The 17541-nt window shown below is 42.3% G+C and overlaps 1 protein-coding gene across 3 annotated transcripts in view; it reads right to left on the reverse strand.

Moving 5' to 3' along the window:
* The window catches only part of MORC1 (MORC family CW-type zinc finger 1), a 150849-nt gene extending 146711 nt beyond the window's left edge, over positions 1-4138 (reverse strand). For all 3 annotated transcript variants that reach the window (XM_043448908.1, XM_043448907.1, XM_043448906.1), the window contains exon 1: positions 4012-4138. In XM_043448908.1, coding sequence (XP_043304843.1) covers positions 4012-4076 — 65 coding nt within the window. In that variant the 5' untranslated portion in view covers positions 4077-4138. The remainder of the gene's footprint in view (positions 1-4011) is intronic.
* Positions 4139-17541: the final 13403 nt, after the last annotated feature.

The following is a 17541-nucleotide window of genomic DNA, read 5'->3' on the forward strand; positions in this document are numbered from 1 at the left end:
CTGCGCATTTGTCTCATGTTACCTCCTCCGTTTCACTCTAATCTGTGAGCAGTTCAGAAGAGCCACTCACTGGCCTTTTTATGCCACTCCTGCATTATTAGAAATTAAGTTTGGCCCTATTTGCCAGATTTGGGATAGTTAGGATGATGGGAAAAGGAATCCTCAGGTTCCTTCTTCAATCCAAACAAAACTAAACTGGATAACTAAATTGGATATCTAAATTTGGATAACTAAATTGGAATTTAAAATGGAATTAAATTTTTTTAAAAATTTAAACCTTTAAAAAACCTTAAATTCGCTAGTATTCAAAGACTTTGTTGATCCCCTCTAGTTTGAAAATATTATCCTCTTATAATAAGAGTGAAAAGCTTGGGTACAAGCTTTAAAAAAAACAAACTACATGGATTGCAATTTTTGCTTTAATGACACAAAAATTAATAGACTGTCTTACATACAGCTATCATAGACTGTTCTGTGATTTTTTTTTCCCTGCAGAGTTGTTATGCATGCTCACTGATTTCATTGTTTGACTTACAAATATCTACCGTTGCTTTCAAAATGTTAGTATTTTAACATTTTGGTATGTTAAAATATGGTTAGTACTAATACTAACCATCTGTAATTTCCTTCATTTCTCAATAAAGAAATAGCATAGGATGGTCAACAATTTAAAAAACCTGCTCATTTATACAGGAGAAAGGATCATCTGCAATGTCTCAGCAACTCCAAATACCCCAGACCACAGGACAACGCTGTAGCCAAAAATTTATTTCTTAAAAACGTATATACATATCTATTTTGGGAATGGTGACTGCAGCCATGAAATTAAAAGACGCTTACTCCTTGGAAGGAAAGTTATGACCAACCTAGACAGCATATTAAAAAGCAGAGACATTACTTTGTCAACAAAGGTCCGTCTGGTCAAGGCTATGGTTTTTCCAGTGTTCATGTATGGATGTGAGAGTTAGACTATAAAGAAAGCTGGGTGCCGAAGAATTGATGCTTTTGAACTGTGGTGTTGGAGAAGACTCTTGAGAGTCCCTAGGACTGCAAGGAGATCCAACCAGTCCATCCTAAAGGAGATCAGTCCTGGGTGTTCATTGGAAGGACTGATGATGAAGCTGAAACTCCAACACTTTGGCCACCTGATGCGAAGAGTTGACTCACTGGAAAAGACCCTGATACTGAGAAAGATGGAGGGCAGGAGGAGAAGGGGACGACGAGGATGAGATGGCTGGATGGCATCACTGACTCAGTGGACATGGGTTTGGGTGGACTCCAGGAGTTGGTGATGGACAGGGAGGCCTGGTGTGCTGCAGTTCATGGTGTCACAAAGAGTCGGACACGACTGAGTGACTGAACTGAACTGAACTGAAACTATAAACCCATGCTGATGACAGTGGGATCTCTTGACTCTAGTCAGCTTTCAAATTTTTCATTAAAATAAACCCACTAATACAACTGTTGCAAAAAGGTGTCCTTCAATCAAAAGAAATTTAGTACTTAAAAATCTAAAATACAGCAAAAGAAAGTGTCAGTGATATGCTTTACAAAAGCAGTACTTCAAACCATAAGCCTTTCTAAACAATCCTTCAGAGAAGTAACTTCAATCATTCTGACCAAAAAAACAAAAGAAAGCCATATAAGCTTCTGTACTATTTCACTCAAGACTTTTACTGACTTCCTGCCACGTGCCAATGTGGGCAGACATGGGCTTTACACTTTCGGGGCTCAAGCTAGTGGGGGATATGAAAAATACACAAGTAAAACTTATAAAGATGATAACACAGTGATGCAGAAGTGTGCTGAGGAAGGCAGAGCCTCTGTTCACAGAAGACATGGACTGAACCCTGGAAGACGAGAATTCAGTCCCTTGCAGAGCTAGAGTAGAAACCCTCCAGCAAGAACAGGACGTGCAAAGTCCTTGAAGCAGAAAAGACCAAAGGAGGCCAGTCTGCTCCTGCTGCAGTAAATCTAGGCCATCACATTGAGAAGTGGGATGGTCAGGTCATGGAGCACCTCCTCCTCCACAGTTAGGAGCTCATACTTGGTCCACACGCAACTGGAAACCATCACCGTGCTTTAATAAAGGGACGTATCTGGTGTACGTTTTGAAAAGCTCACTCTGGCAGCTTTCAGAAAACCTGAACATAGGGGAGCAAGAACAGGAAGCAGAGAATCCGGTTTAGAGCCTATGTGATATCCAGAAAGGAGATGGCATTAAATACGAAGAGAAACATGAACCTGAGACACAAAAGAGAGCATGAAGAGGGCTTGAGGATGGACTGGATGCGGGGGTGACGCAAAGGAGGAATAAAAAAGTCACTGCTGTTTTACTGAGGCAAGTCTCTGTAAAGGCAAGTCTCAATCAAAAATCTGAACTCGAATCTGTATGATGACCCTTATATTAGAATCTAAAAAGAAATGATACAAATGAACTTATTTAGAAAACAGAAACAGAGACTCACAGAGTCAGAAAACAAGCTTACGGTTGCCTGGGAGTAGAGGACAGTTAGGGAGTCTGGGATGGATGCACTCACATTGCTACATGTAAAATGATAACCAACAAGAACACACTGCAGACCACGGGGCAGCCTGGATGGGAGGCGAGTGTGAGGGAGAGTGGATGCATGTGTACGCACGGCTGAACCCCCTCACCGTTCACCTGAAACTATCACAGCATAATTACTCAGCTATGCCCCATTACAAAATAAAAAGTTTACAAAAATCTCATCCCAGGGACCTGAGAGTTGGCCAAGTTGTGGCTGATTTTGTTGCTGCTGCTGCATGCTGCCCTCACTTCTGGTACTAAGTTACCAGACCACCAACTGATAATGGGGTGGTTTGAGGGAGGTAGTTTGCCGGGAGGAGGCGGCTAGGTAGCAAAAGAGCTGCAGAAACGGTACAAAAATGAGGCTAAAGAACTTTCTAAGATAAAATGCAGCCTTTCCAGCACTCGTAATTTTTCTTCCACTTACTCAATGACTAGCTCTTCATCTGTCTTCTGCCTCAGCTAACGCTTAACATTCTGCACCATCCTTCCCAGCTTAAATCATTCTCCATGATAACAAGTGAAAACTAAGCTCCTGCTGAATACTGCCTGGGCGTTTTCTTTTGTGGTCTATAAGAAGGACACTGCTTGTCCCAAGCAGCAAGGCCTGGCTTCTTCACGCTTCCATTTCTGTTGCTTCAGTTCTGCTACATTCTTCCTATCAATCAGGACTTTTGGTAAACCCAAATTACTAAAAAGGTTCCCCAGAAGCTACCTAGCACTCACTGCTAGGCTTTGCTGTGCTGGAAATAACATGATAAAAACGCCGCCATTTGCCTCTGCCCTGTGAATATTCGAAATAACCCCTTACAGGGTATTCAAAAAGGATACTGGCCGCCTGACAGAAGAAAGTGTCCTAGTAAGAACTAGCACGTGAGATCCCTGTCTTCAAAGAGGTTACATTTTCAGGAAGAACCGGGAGGCAACAGCAGCTGGAATCAATAAACACAAATTGCCCTCTGGCTTTAGTCGTCAGGCGTGTCCCACTCTTTGCGACCCCATGGACTGTAGCCCGCCAGGCTCCTCTGTCCATGGGATTCTCCAGGCAAGAAAACTGGAGTGGGTAGCCACTGCTCTCTGGAGGGCAACTTTAATCTTTAAAATGTCAGCGTGCTCGGTAGAGAAATGACTGTAGACAGGCCAAGTTGGTAGAACGAGGCTTCTGCAGACCTACAATTAAGTAGTTTTGTTTAGTGATTAATGTGGGGCCTTCCTATACCTGGGTATTCATTGAGGAGCACCACAGGCGTTCAGCCTGATATAGAATATACATCTTCATCAATTTTTTGCTGCTTAAAAAAATATATATATATATATACATTTTAAATAAATAAATCCATAAATCAATGATACCAAGTTCCTTTTTTTTCTTTAAAGGGCACTTGGCGAGGAGATGGGCAAAAGTCCTGTCCGTTGTGCGGAAAGCCTCCCCACCGACCCAGCTACACGGGGGCACTCACGAGTTGGCGTGGATGAAATCCAGATGCAGCTGGGCGCGGAGCAGCGTGGCATACCTGTCGCCCATGTCCCAGAACTCGGCCCGCGCAGCCCAAGCCCGGGGCCCCGCGGCGTTCGGAGCAGCGCCACGCCCACGCCCGCGCCCAAGCCACGCCCAGGCCACGCCCCACGCCCAAGCCGCGCCCAGGCCGCGCCCACGCCCACGCCCACGCGCGCGGACTCCCGGGGCTGCGAGCACGGGCTCCCCCTGGCGGCCGGGCCGCGAAGCTCACCCTGTGCGGGGCGTCTCCCAGATGCCAGGCGAGCGTCCGGCAAGGCAAGACCGTTGCGGATCTTGGATCCACCTGGAGAGGCTCAGGAGGCTGAGCTAGACGCCTCTTCCCGAACTGAGGCTTAGGTGACCTTCCTAAACACTCGTTCTCTGTTATTCTCCAGCTGGAAAATAGAGCCCAAGGCGGGGGCTGTAATTCGATCAGAAATGATCGCACCCAGAGACACACGAAACCGCGCAAGACGGGAAGGATGTGTGGCGACGTCGGTGCCCGAGCAGGACAGGCGGGCTGAGAACAAGGGCGGCTTCCCTTCCGCAGAGCTGAGGGCGCTGTGTTCTCACCCAGCACTCGACCTATGTCACTTGGGTTGTGTCTTCTTCGCTTGAAGGAAAGAAAGAAGAAAAGAGATCCGCCAGAGAGAGAAAGGAAAGAACTAAAAGCTATGAGAACAGAATGCTGAGCCTTGGGTCCCCAGGGAACCGTTTTCACCTGTCGGCTGACATTCAACGCAACTGTTTGACGTGCTGGCCGGGGCTTGAAGGACAGACGTTCTGTTTTGTTCCAAAAGACAGAACTGGGAAAGTGGAAGGTGGAAAGAGAGAGGTTGGGGATAGATATAAGGAAGGGCTGTCCAAAAGGGGACCCGAAGCCGAGTTACCAATACCCAAGCTGAAACAGGATTTCTCAGTGATGTCTTATGGAAAGGTCCTGCTGCAATGAGAAATTAATAGAATTGGTTGGCCTCTAATTGCTCAAACACATTTATTCTAAGGCAATATGGCTTGCAAATAAGGTAGTTCAGTAGTACCAGGCAGGTGTTTTATATGAGACTTTTAAAATCAGAAACAAGCATCTATGGAATAAGAAAGTTGAACTAGATGTGTTGGTGATTTACAGGCATTACACAAACAATGAGACTCACAAAAAAGAAAAAAACAATATCAACTTTGGGGTGCTCATTCTACTTCTAGAGAAAGAAGTTTATCAGTTACTACATTTATAAGACTCAATAGAGGAAGAAAGAATTTGAATGGCAACCCAAGGACACATGATGCTCCACTTTAATTTGAAAACTGGAAGTAAATATAAACATTTCAAGTAATCTTCCTGATTGCATTTTTGTTTTAACAGTGGCTATGATGGTGTTTTGATAGCAAAATTCTCTTTACTAAGCAATGTGAGCTGTCTTTCCAATTTTTCCTTTCATAGAACTTCAGTGAAATACGACATTTTATTTTCATTTTATGGGTTCGAAAAGCTTGACGAGCCTCTTCTGGATTTATTTTACTACCCCAATTTCCAGCTGCTACCGCAAAGCAATTTACTATTGGGAGGGCACCAGAACCACAAGCCTATAATTAGTAAAGGGCTGTGATACCTAATTTCTATCAGAGGGAAGGGTGTGATTATCGCAGAAGCACTCCTTCTAATAATCTGAGCAGAGCCCTGGTCCAGTGAGTGGGCAGTCCTAAGGCACTAGATAGGAGTTGGCCCGGATGACAGGCACACAGGGGATCTGCTCGATGGTGCTGAAAAAGGGTCCTGAGAGCGCTGTATGTGTGTGCGCGGTCATGTCTGACTCTGCGACCCCACGGGCTGTAGCCCGCCAGGCTCCTCTGTCCATGAGATTTGGACCTCTGTCCTGGCAAGAATGCTGCAGTGGGCTGCCATTTCCTCCTCCAGGGGATCTTCCTGGCTGTACACGATCCACCAAAAGTCTTTTCCCCGTTTCAACTCCGCTTCACCACCCTGCTGCCTCAGAGGCAATTCCTGCCCCTCTTGAAGGTACACTTTTGGAATTGCCTGTCTTCGTCCTGTCCCTCAGCCCTGTCTCGAGATTCATTTTAACATGATTTCATGATAAAATAAATACCAGGGGACCAGCAGAGAGGGGCGATCTTAAATGAGAACAGCATCTGCTCATCTTATGGTTGATCCTGATGTTAAGGACAGTCAATCTGGGATAACTAAACATTTCAACTTTGCAACATTCATGTACTAGTCACAAACGATGGATCAAATCTTTCAGACTCCACTTTCTCCCTGTCACTTAAATAGTTGTGTATGAACCAGCATTTAATTACACGAACATGTTTAAACTCAAGACAAAGTTTATAAACATTATAAAAAAAATGCTTGTACCTATCAACCATGCACACTGTTATGCCATCTCCAAAGAACTATAAGAAAAAGTTCAGCATATGATGATAAACACAGAGAGCAAATGCTATTTAGGTGAGACTATTTAAAGAGGCTAATGACCCTCAACTGATACTAGTGAAATGTCTCTGGAAGCAATTCACACCCTTCTTGCTCATTTTCCTGCTTTTGTGTGAACGTAGTCAGTGTATTTTCATTTCTTCCAGTCTATTCCATGTTAGACAGTGGGGGGGTTTTCATTACAGAAATTCTGTTATCCATATAATTGACCACCTTTATATTCCAGATATTCAGCACAGTGATAAGCACCTCTGGAAATGGTGGCAAATATGAGGCCCAAAGCATGCCCAAAGAATAATGATGGTATTAAATGAGTTAGAAAATACGGTATTCACTTTGGGTTGGCTAACCCACTAGCCATTTCCCCAATTTTCCTCTTTCTATTCTCAAAGCTGAAAACATGCTTTTCTAGACTCCCCTGTAGCAAGGGCGGCCATCTGACTCAGTACTCATAAATAAGGTAAAAGCAGGCCATGTGCTGAGTGGTTTCTAGAAAACCACTAGATAAAAGGCACAGGCGGGGCTGATTCTCCCTTTCTTTCCTGTTTCTGCCCTAAGTACAGGCACAACACCAGAATTTGTATTGTCATTTGCATCCATGAGGGGGAGTTCAAGAGAACTGTATGAAGCAGTCCCAAGCATTCTTGAATTACTAAACCAAAGCCAGAAGTCACTCACCTCCAGTTTTTTCATTATGAAATAAAACTTAATCTTCATTAGTTTAAGTAATTATAATCGGATCTTCCTTTAGTTGTAGCCAAAACTATTCCGAATAGAAAGAGAGACATAGATTAATGCTAGAAAGCACCAGAAGCATAACTTCTTTCCATCATTGGGCAGATTATTTATTATGATCTATTATTTATGTCTTTTTGTGCCAGAACTGGTAAATGTGAGTTGAGAAGAAGACACTTGCAGGAGCTATCAGAACAAAGAGATAGAAAAGGGGGGAGATGTGTGTATGTGTGTGTGTGTGTGTGTGTGTGTGTACAGAATATTGTTACTAGAACTGTTAGATTGAATCACAGGAAGAGACAGTGTTGGCCAGACAAGTAAGGAGAACATTAAAGAGAAGTTGGCGTGTCAGTGTGAGATTTATGTTTAGTGTGATGGATAATTTGGAGCTGTTATTGGCTCAGGCAGTGAATCACTTCTTTGGTGAGAGCCAACTCCATGGTGGGCTCCAAGAATACAAAAGCAAAAATACCTTGTTTCTTCCTTCGAGGTGCTACAGTTTAATACAGGCAGAGTGTATCAGATTTCAATGCAGGAAAAAGAAACCATTCCAGGTACACCAGACACCAAGGAATATAATAAAGGGAAATAGATATTGACAGAACCCTTGGAGCAGATAGAAGGGCCCGGATTAGGGGTCCACCACAGGATAGCTGAGTTCAACCTCGCCCCATGAAGCAGAACAGAGGGCAGCAGTCTCCTGATGCCTCTGATACGAGTGTCTCCAGCTCCCCATGAGGACGGTTTCCACATGCAGGAATGCTAAGGCTGGCCGGGGCCGCTGTGCACCCACATCTCATGGCCTGCAGGGTAGCAGCAAGACAAAACAGCATTTTTCACATCCAGAATCTAAGAATATGTTCTAGTTTTGTAATCTCTCTAACTGGAGCTATTAGAGAGAAGATACATGGTGACTAAGGGAGACAGTGCAGTTTCCACCACACTGATGAACTTTTAAAGCCTCTATTAGTGCAGTAAGGTGTTACAGGTCCTCTGAGAGAAGCTCGGACTGCAGGGAGGGAGGTGGGTTAGGAAAGATTTCAAAGAAGTGGTGGGACTTGAACGGTGTTTTGAAAGATGATCTTACATCTGCCAGATGAACAGAATCAGGATCGCCATGCTAGGTAGAGTGCTCAGTGGAAAAAGGGAAAAGCGTGAGGCTACGCAGACATTCAATAAACAGCTCATCGTGTCTGGAGTGTGGGGTGCAAGCTGTAAGAAGACGGGAGGAAGCGGGAGTCAGACCATGGTGGACTCTGCATTTGCACTGAAGAATTTGGAATGGCTCCTGCGGGGTGGGAAGCCAGAGTCAGGCCTTCAGCAGTGGGGTGCTATGAGTGAATCTGTGGTTCATAAGGATCACTCCGGATGCACGTGAATACTAGGTTGGAGGAGTTCAAGCCTAGAAGAAGGAAGGCCAGTTAGCAGAGTATTGCAACAGCAAGTGAGGAATAACATCCCGAGCTGGGGAGAATTTGATGTTATGGAGAAAAGAAATGGACTGGTTGCCCTGGTAGCTCAGATAGCTCTAAAGGTCATCTCTAGAAGATTTGCAACAAAGTGGAGAAGAAACCACGGAAATGAGAGATGAGGACTAGAGAGAAAGAGATGAATATGAAAGGTCTTGATTAGGAAAATGTGGAAATTGAATTTCTAAGATCACAAGATACTAGCAAATGCAGGGAGAAAATACAAATTTGGTTGGCTTAACTTAGTTCTTCAGGGGTCTGAGTGAAGCAGGAAAAGAAAAAGGCAAGTTACTCGGTGGTTTTAAGGTTGAAGTCCTGGGGGGATGGTCTTCCTCCTGCTGGTATTAGGTAAGTCACCCAAAATTACCAGTTGGAAAGGCAGAAGAGAATAAGTTCATGTTTGTGATGTTAGGATTTCGCATGACACAGCAGATCCAAGCAGAGGACTGTCTGTGCATTTTAAATAAATTTGTGTTTTTTCTGTCTTAAATGGAGGTAGTTAACAACAGGTTATCATTTTTCAATAAAATCTAATTTTGTGTTATGAAGGATGTTAGTGAAATTATTGAGCTTTGTGTGCCTCTGAAGTCAGAGGCTGAGGAGCTCATGGGACTGGAAGAAACTGGTTAAAGGCACCAGAGAAAAAAGAAACACACTTAGAGAAACGTGACTTTTTTTGAACATGAGTTAATACTGTCAAAACTGATCCAAAAAACTGCAAATAAATTTTCTGTATTGAACCCCCATTTAAACGTGGATGTCTAATATCTGAATTGAGACTATATATCAACTCAATAGGTGGCCAAGAATTATACACTAGCCTCACCCTGAAAAAACAAGACAGTGTTTTCTAGAATTGTATTTCCTGGGATTTGTTCATAGAAAATGAAGGGGAAATAATGTATCCAGATCCATCTCAAACTTGTTCTGCCTTCTTTCAACAAAACTGGTTTTAACTACAGAACAAAAATAAAGTTGCAGACACAGAAAACAGACTAACAGTCACCAGGAGAAAAGTGAGGGGGAGGTGAATTAGCAGACTGGGGCTGACATATGCACACTAATGTATATAAAATGGTTAATAAGAACCTGCTACGCAGCACAGAGAACTCTACTCCATACTCTGGAATGGCCTATGTGGAAAAAGAATCTAAAGAAGAGTGGATACATGTATGTGTATAACTGATTCATTTTGCTTTACAAAACAAACACAGCATTGTAAATCAACTATACCCCAATAAAAATTAAAAAGAGAGAAAAAAATCACTGCCAATAGCCAAATGTACTGCATTGTTAGAATGCAAAGTGATGAAACCACACACACTGATCTCTGAGACACTCTGTAATAAAAGCCTTTAAAAGTTCAAAGGTAGGAAAACACTTCACGTATGTAAGTGAGACTTGGACTCTGACCTTTGGGAGCCCAGCACTTACAGATGTGCAATGAATCACTGACAATTCAGAAGTAGGCACATGTTTCCTGCTGTGGCAAAAAAGAACCAACTCTTAAAATTTCTTATCTAACTCAAATCGCAGGCCTTTGAAATGAAACAAATTACCCCCTATGGTCTCCAGCAGACAATTTTCAGTCTGCGAACCTTCCTTACCCATAATTGTATTATCTTTCCCTCATATCATACCACAGTTACATCCAGAAAATGCCTGGCATATTTCAGATACTTAAACTTTTGTTTCTAATGTAAAATGTGCTATTTTTACTATTCTTATATCTCTCCCATATCAAATTGCCAGGCTTCTATTATTTGAGGTAAGCTCAAAGAATATTGTAATGATAAAAAGAAGTTTTTAGAGCAGGGACAACTTTTGTCTATAATCAAAGCTGCACAACACTTTTAGAATAGTTTTTGATTTTATTTCTTGTACTGTTGAACTTCAGTTATCTTTGTTCTGCCATAAATACAAAAACAAAGTTATGTAAAAAAATCCAACATGTAAAAGAAGTGAGCCTCTCACCAGCCTAACGCTCCACCATCTTGTTATTTGTAGCCTGAAATTTCCTCGACAAGGTGTGAAACCTTTCATTTCACAGATACTGCTGGGGAAAATAATAGGGTGTGGTGGAGAAGAATTACTGAATGTGGGCCGAATACAGAAGCAGCTAGTCTCGGGGTGCCCTGTTCAAACACTGATGCCATCTGCTCTTCCGCTCAGAGATACTCACCAGGTACCCCTCCCTTTGATGGGGACTGGAGCATTGTCCAAAATGGGCCCCTTGCTCTCTTCACCCCAGGAACATGGTTTAATGCTGGAACACCTTCCTGGGTGTGGCGACTGGGACCACGTAATGCTATTGGAAAATTATCTATCAACAAAAAATGCCAACAGGCTTTGATATGAAGTGTGCACATGGGGATTGAGTGGACAGCGTCTCTCAAGTTTCCAAGTTCCACACCCTTTCCCCCCAAATCATCCAGTCTGGGTGTGGCACAAAGAGATTGGGGGTAGGAAGTGAGCCATTTGTTTAGAGCCTGAATCCTTTTCGCGGTGGCTTCCTGACTTTGGGTCAGTTTCTGTAACATGCTTCTCTCAGTCTCTCTTTCTTTAGGGGTTGCCTCTTTCTGATTAATTTTCTCACCTGTTCCTCCCCATTTCCAAAAGAAGCACTCTTACCCTCTGATCACTAACCACCAAACTGGCCAACTGGGTTGTTATCTCCGTTCAAAACATCACTTCCTGCCAAAGCTACTCACCCCATCTTTTAAGGGACTCCCATCACGAGGTGATTTATTACTGAATTATGGATGAAAAGTCTTATTTGCCATAGATATCACCACTCCAAAAGTGGTATTTCCTTTCTTCTTCTTCTTTTCAGTTGCTAAGTAACGTCTGACTCTTTGTGACCCCTTGGACTGTAGCACTCCAGGCTTCCCTGTCCTTCACTATCACCCAGAGCTTGCTAAAAATTCATGTCCATAGAGTCAGTGATGCTATCTATATCTAACTCTTATAGATAAAAATACCCATAATACCAGAGGTGATGAGTAATTATTATTATCAACTTTCTACTGGTGGGATCTTCTCCCACAAAGAGGCATGCCTTCAAATGCTGAGGAATTCAAGGGAGTGGGTGCATTAGACTTGGCTGGATTTATTAAATATTGTCTCACTTTATTTAATAACTTAGAGACTCAGAAGTTCCTTCAAAAGCTAGGTGCGTGATATAGTAGTATACAGTTGGACATTTACCTGCCCCTTCTCTGTCAGTCTCTCCTAGAGCACAAACATATCCCAACCTCTGTCATAGTCTTGTCTTCATAATATATCAAGCAGACCATAAATATCTTTAATAATCTTAGTCTGAGTCCTAATGGTTATTCTTTCTGGGTTTGGAGTTTGTCCTTTTTTCTCATCCTTCTTTGCAAGACCACCTCACTGATCCTATCCTCACTTAAAGTTCTCTTCTTTCTGGCATCATAATTCTCATCTAGAGTAACCAGAGGATTATTAATCCTGAGCAGAGTCTGATGATGACAGTGGAGAATAAGACAACTCTCTGACCTACAGGGTACTGGGGCATTGAAACAGGCTGATATTCTATAGCCATTATCCCTCTATTCAAAGTTAAACCTCTGTTCCTTTTAGCAACGCTCTGTATGGGGATAATCACAATTTCAAGAGCCTTTGAACCTAAAGTAAAATTTGATTTTTTAGTTGCAAAAGATAATATTCTCAAGACTTCTTGAGAATGATGTTACAGTGAATAACAACAAAAAAATGACTATAATAATATACTTAATGTCTATGATATGACCAGGAATAAACCAAATAATCTGATTTTAGTGTGTATAAGAAATCTGTGAATTCTATCTGCATAACTTCCTAAAAATGAAACCAATGCTTCCGTGGTATGAAGGCCTCTTCCCAAGCTCCCTAACTCTTCCCCATTTATACCTGACCTGATACCCTTTGTTTCCATGGATAAGAAATGTGCCCATCAACCTGGTTGGTGGCCAACCTTCGTGGGAATGGGAACTAAAATTCCACATTAGCCTCAGCATGTTGACCCAGAGATATAGATCAGTCAACAATTTAAAAATTCCTGGGATGGAAACTGAGTCAGGAAAGACAGCGAGGGAAACCTGTGAGAGAGGTTTATCTCCCTTAAACCTCTCTTCTACTGAAGAGTGAAAAACAATTTCACCATGCCAGACGTCATTAGCTGACAGAGCCGTATGGGACTCTTCTTCCATCTACTATTTTTCGTCAACTTTCCAAATACTCTTTCCTATTCCTTATGGACAAGCAAGAGTTGGGAGAAGCAGGACTGCCCAAGTTTGAAGGGTTTTTCCTTGCTAACTTGTTCTGGAGCGAATTGCATATCACCCTCCCATTCATACGTATTCATAAGGCCCAGTACTGAATGTGACCGTATTTGGAAATAAGGCCTTTGAAGGGGTGATTAAGTTAAAATGAGAATACCGGGGAGTGCTCTCATTCTATCTGACTGGTGTCCTTGTAAGAAGAGGAGATTAGGACAGAGACACCAGGGAAGTGTGGATGCATAGAGGAAAAATCATGTGAAGAGGCAGCAAGAGGGAGGCCAAAGAAGAGCTGAAAGGAGGGGCCTCAGAGGAATCAAAGCTGTCAACACCTTGATCTTGGATTTACAGCCTCCAGTACATTGAGAAATAAATTTCTATCTCTTCTGCCACCCATTCTGAGGTATCTGCTATGGCAACTCCAGCAAATTAGTGCCCCCTTGTTCTTGTTTAGTCACTCAGTCGTGACCAACTCTTTGGCAACCCTGTGGACCTTAGCCCGCCAGACTTCTCTGTCCACGGGATTTCCTGGGCAGGAAGACTGGGGTGGGTCGCCATTTCTGTCTCCATGGGGTCTTCCCAACCCAGGGATCAAAACCCACATCTCTTGCATTGGCAGGCGGACTCTTTACTGTTGAGCGACCAGGGAAAGTAAAAGTATTAGTCGCTCAGTTGTGTCTGACTCTTTGCAAGCCCGTGGACTGTAGCTTGCCAGGCTTCTCTGTCCATGGAGTTCATACTGGAGTGGGTTGTCATTCCCTTCTCCAACAACAATTAATGGGAAGCAGCTTCTGCCGCTCTTACCCAGCCACTGCACCAACCACTGTTCTCCTTTTGAACGCTTGTGCCTCCAGCCAAGGACTCGAGATTCTCTGGTTAATGCTCCCCACCCACGGCACTTTCAAATGTCCTCACCCATAACCTTCTCCAGTATCTTAACGCCCCCATCTTTTCCTCAAGGAACAAGGCATCACAAGCAGTGAGTTAAATCCTTTAGAGCTCCTCCTTTCCTGGGGAGTCCATCTGGTTGATTTTATAGAGGAGATGGAAGCACACGCACTCTAGCTGAGTCAGTCACACTGGAAAGGGCTCCATGATAGGTCGCAGCAGAAAAACAGCATCATAAATTGATAGAACAGCCCTTACGTCAAATCTGCCCTAGATTATTGAGTTTATCTTCTGAGATTACCAGAACCACGGGAACAGATTGCTTCCCTATGGAACTAATACTAACGCCCACAGGGCCACCTGCAGAGAAAAATCTGGCCCCATTCACGACTGCAGTGATTCTTGAAAAATGCTTTCTTTGCTTTTGGTTTAGTGGAGCATGGAAGACTTAGCAAATGACAGGCTGTGTTTTGATAGTGAGCCAACTGGGCAAGATCCCTTGATAGTTTTGTGCTCTGTGAACTAGCTAGCACATTGCTGATGCTCAATAAATGTCACATATTATCAACTATCAATTATTCAGTGTATAATGAGGAAGATGCCTTGGCATGCATTACCTCAAAGCTTAATCAGAAAGTGTGTGATTCCAACACCATATCATAAAACAGATTGGCATTTTTACTTAAACTGCTAGACTGTCTACATTTCTATTAGTGACACATCTTTAAATTATTCCAAGTATTTGTTTATAGTGACAACCAACAGAAATCCCTGAAATTACTGAACATCAATAACAGAGAATTGCGTTAGTAGGTCAGTACAATATTCCTAAATGTTTTGTGATAGCCTCAAATGTGTTGTCTCCATTCTAGCACCTTGATCTGCACCCATTTTCTTTCCTTTCCTGGAATTTTCTTCCTCCGTCAGCTGGATTAGTCCTCATGAAAAAATCCAACTGGCCTCACTGGGAAACTTTCCCTGAAAGGATGTTCTCCCACACAAGACACAAGGTTTGATACATCTTCGTAACTCTAGTACTCAGAAAGGTGTATATGGAATGTGTCCAAAATAGACTGATTCTGAAAAGTGCCTGATCATAGGAAAGGCTCAGTAAATAGCTGAGTGAAGGAATACCTGAAGGATAAATCTGCAAATTCCCCACTGTCTTCACACCGCTCTGTGGCCAGTGTCCAGATTTGGGGAAAGAAGGAGAAGACACCCTTGCACAGTAGGGACAGTGAGCCCCGATTGTGGGGCTCTCCTCTCCTCTCCAAACCAGGATCGGTTCAGTCTTCCGAAGACCCTGAACCACCCACATCTGGTAAAAGATAAGTCTACTAGGCAACTACTTAATTTTACTAAACCACATTAAACCTAAGGCATCTCAAGCTGTAGCAAGTTTTAAAATCTGTAGCTGTCACATTGAAAATGAACACGTGGGCCAACACTCCACATTTTCTTGATGCTGATGATGTCATTGAATTATATAAGCTGCACTATGCCCTCCCTACGAACACTGCATTCTCCAAAGCTTTGCAGTTTGTTGTATCTGATTGCATTGGCCGCATGACTCAAGCAGAAACTAAAGTCAGCTTGCTCCTTGGTAGAATAAAGTCTTCTTTCTTTTCTTTTTTTTTATAAAAAAAAAAAACTTATATAGTATTAGATCTGATTTCACACTTTTTCCTTCTAACATGTATATTACACTGATATGAAAGAGACCACGGGAGGTTACCAGGTCTATCAGACCACATTAAAGTAATAATTTCTGAAAATAAAGCATCAAAGTTGCAAACAGACTCCATTGATGAGTTTCATTAATTTATGTCGCTTGATATTTCTATTTTTCAAATACAGATATTCAAATTTCATCTCAAAGAAAGTTTCATGCCTCTATAATTAAGATTACCAATTTTGATGGGTCTGACTTTTTTTCATAGATCATAAGAAGAGAAAGTTGCAGGGAACACTGTTTAAGCTTAACATAAAAACAGAACTGCTGTATTTTCGTTGTGTTTTTTTGTTTGTTTTTGTCTTGTTTTGCTGCCAGTAGGATAAGTCTGTATATTGATAGAAGAGTGCAGGAAAATGCTGACTCGGTTTAATGCCGTTAGGTTTAATATGAATTGGTTGATTCAATTAAAATCAATAATGTTTATTGGGGGCTGTTATATGAGGCTATTGTATGAAAGGTTCTGTGCCTGGTGGGTGCCGAAGGCATACACATAGAAGCAAGATGCAGCCCCAGCCTTCAGGCAGCATGATCTACTCCGGAACACCGGAATGTGCACACAGAACCGTGATGCAGGGAAACATGACCTAAGTCCTGCTCCCACCCTCCTCATTTTAGGTCCTGGAAGTTGAGCGATGAAAGGAAGAGGAGAAGGGAGGAAGATGAATCTCTCCTGCGGTTCTATAAACTTCCAGTAAACAGGAAAGTACATAGTTTGCTGTTAAGAGTAAATTGTATAATAATGAATTTATTCACTTAACTGTTAATCATACCACTGAAGAAGGGAATTGTTTGAAAAATAAAAATGAAAAAAGTGTTCTGATTTTATCATTGTATTAAATGATATATGGTTTGTTTGCTTTGTTGGAAACAAACAAATTTACCATGCAGTCAAACCACTCCTTTTTCTTTAATTAAAGTTTTTACTTTTTGATCTGTAGAATTATTTGCACTTGTAAGAGTGCCATACAGAGAGATCCTGGGCACCCTTCACTGAGCTTCCCGCAAAGGTAACATTTTGCAAAGCTACAGTGCAGTGCAATATCACAACCAGGACACCGACATTGATGTATCTACTAATGCTATACGCAGATTTCTCCAGCCTCATATGTACTCATTTGTGTGTATGTGCATGTGTGTGTGTGTGTGCAAGAGAGAGAGACTTAGTTCTATGGTATTTTATCACGTTTATGCTCACATATCCACCACCACAGTCAAGACACAAAATAGTTCCATCACCACAAGCATCCCTTGCATTGCCCTTTTACACCCACACACACCTACCCTACTTTCTCCCTAAGCCCTAGCTACTAATAAAATGTTCTTAATCTATAATCTTGTCATCTCAAGAGGCTTATATAAATGGAATCATACAGCTAGGTAATCAGTTGAGATTGGCTATTTTCACTCATCATAACTCTTTTGAGATTCATCTAAGTTGCTGTGTCTATCAATAGTTTTCACTAAATTATTATTGAGTAGAAATTCATGGTGTAGATGGACCTCAACGCATGTAACTTTCAGCTCTTGAAGACATCTGGGTTGTTTCCACTGGTTTTCCAGTTTTTGCCTATTATTAATTAAGCTGCTAGGAACATCCTTATACAGGTTTTTGTATGAACATAAGTTTTCATTTCCCTGAGATGAATGTCCAATAGTGCAATTGCTGGGTTGTATGGGAATTAATTGTATACTCAGATTTATAAGAAACCGCCGAACTGTTTTCCAACGTGACTGTACCCTTTTATACCCCCCAGCGAGGTCTGAATGATCCAGTTTTCACCTTCTTTGTTTTGTTTTGGTATGGCTTTTTAGATTACAGTAGTCCGTGTGGATGGTAAAGTTAGTGAATAAATACATGGCCCACATAAGAACAGCCTGTAAACAGTCAGTCCAGAGAGTCCAAAGGGTGAAAAGGCAGGAGTCATATAAAAAG

This window comes from Cervus canadensis, chromosome 27 (genome assembly GCF_019320065.1).
Source record: "Cervus canadensis isolate Bull #8, Minnesota chromosome 27, ASM1932006v1, whole genome shotgun sequence".
Classification (NCBI taxonomy): Eukaryota; Metazoa; Chordata; class Mammalia; order Artiodactyla; family Cervidae; genus Cervus; species Cervus canadensis.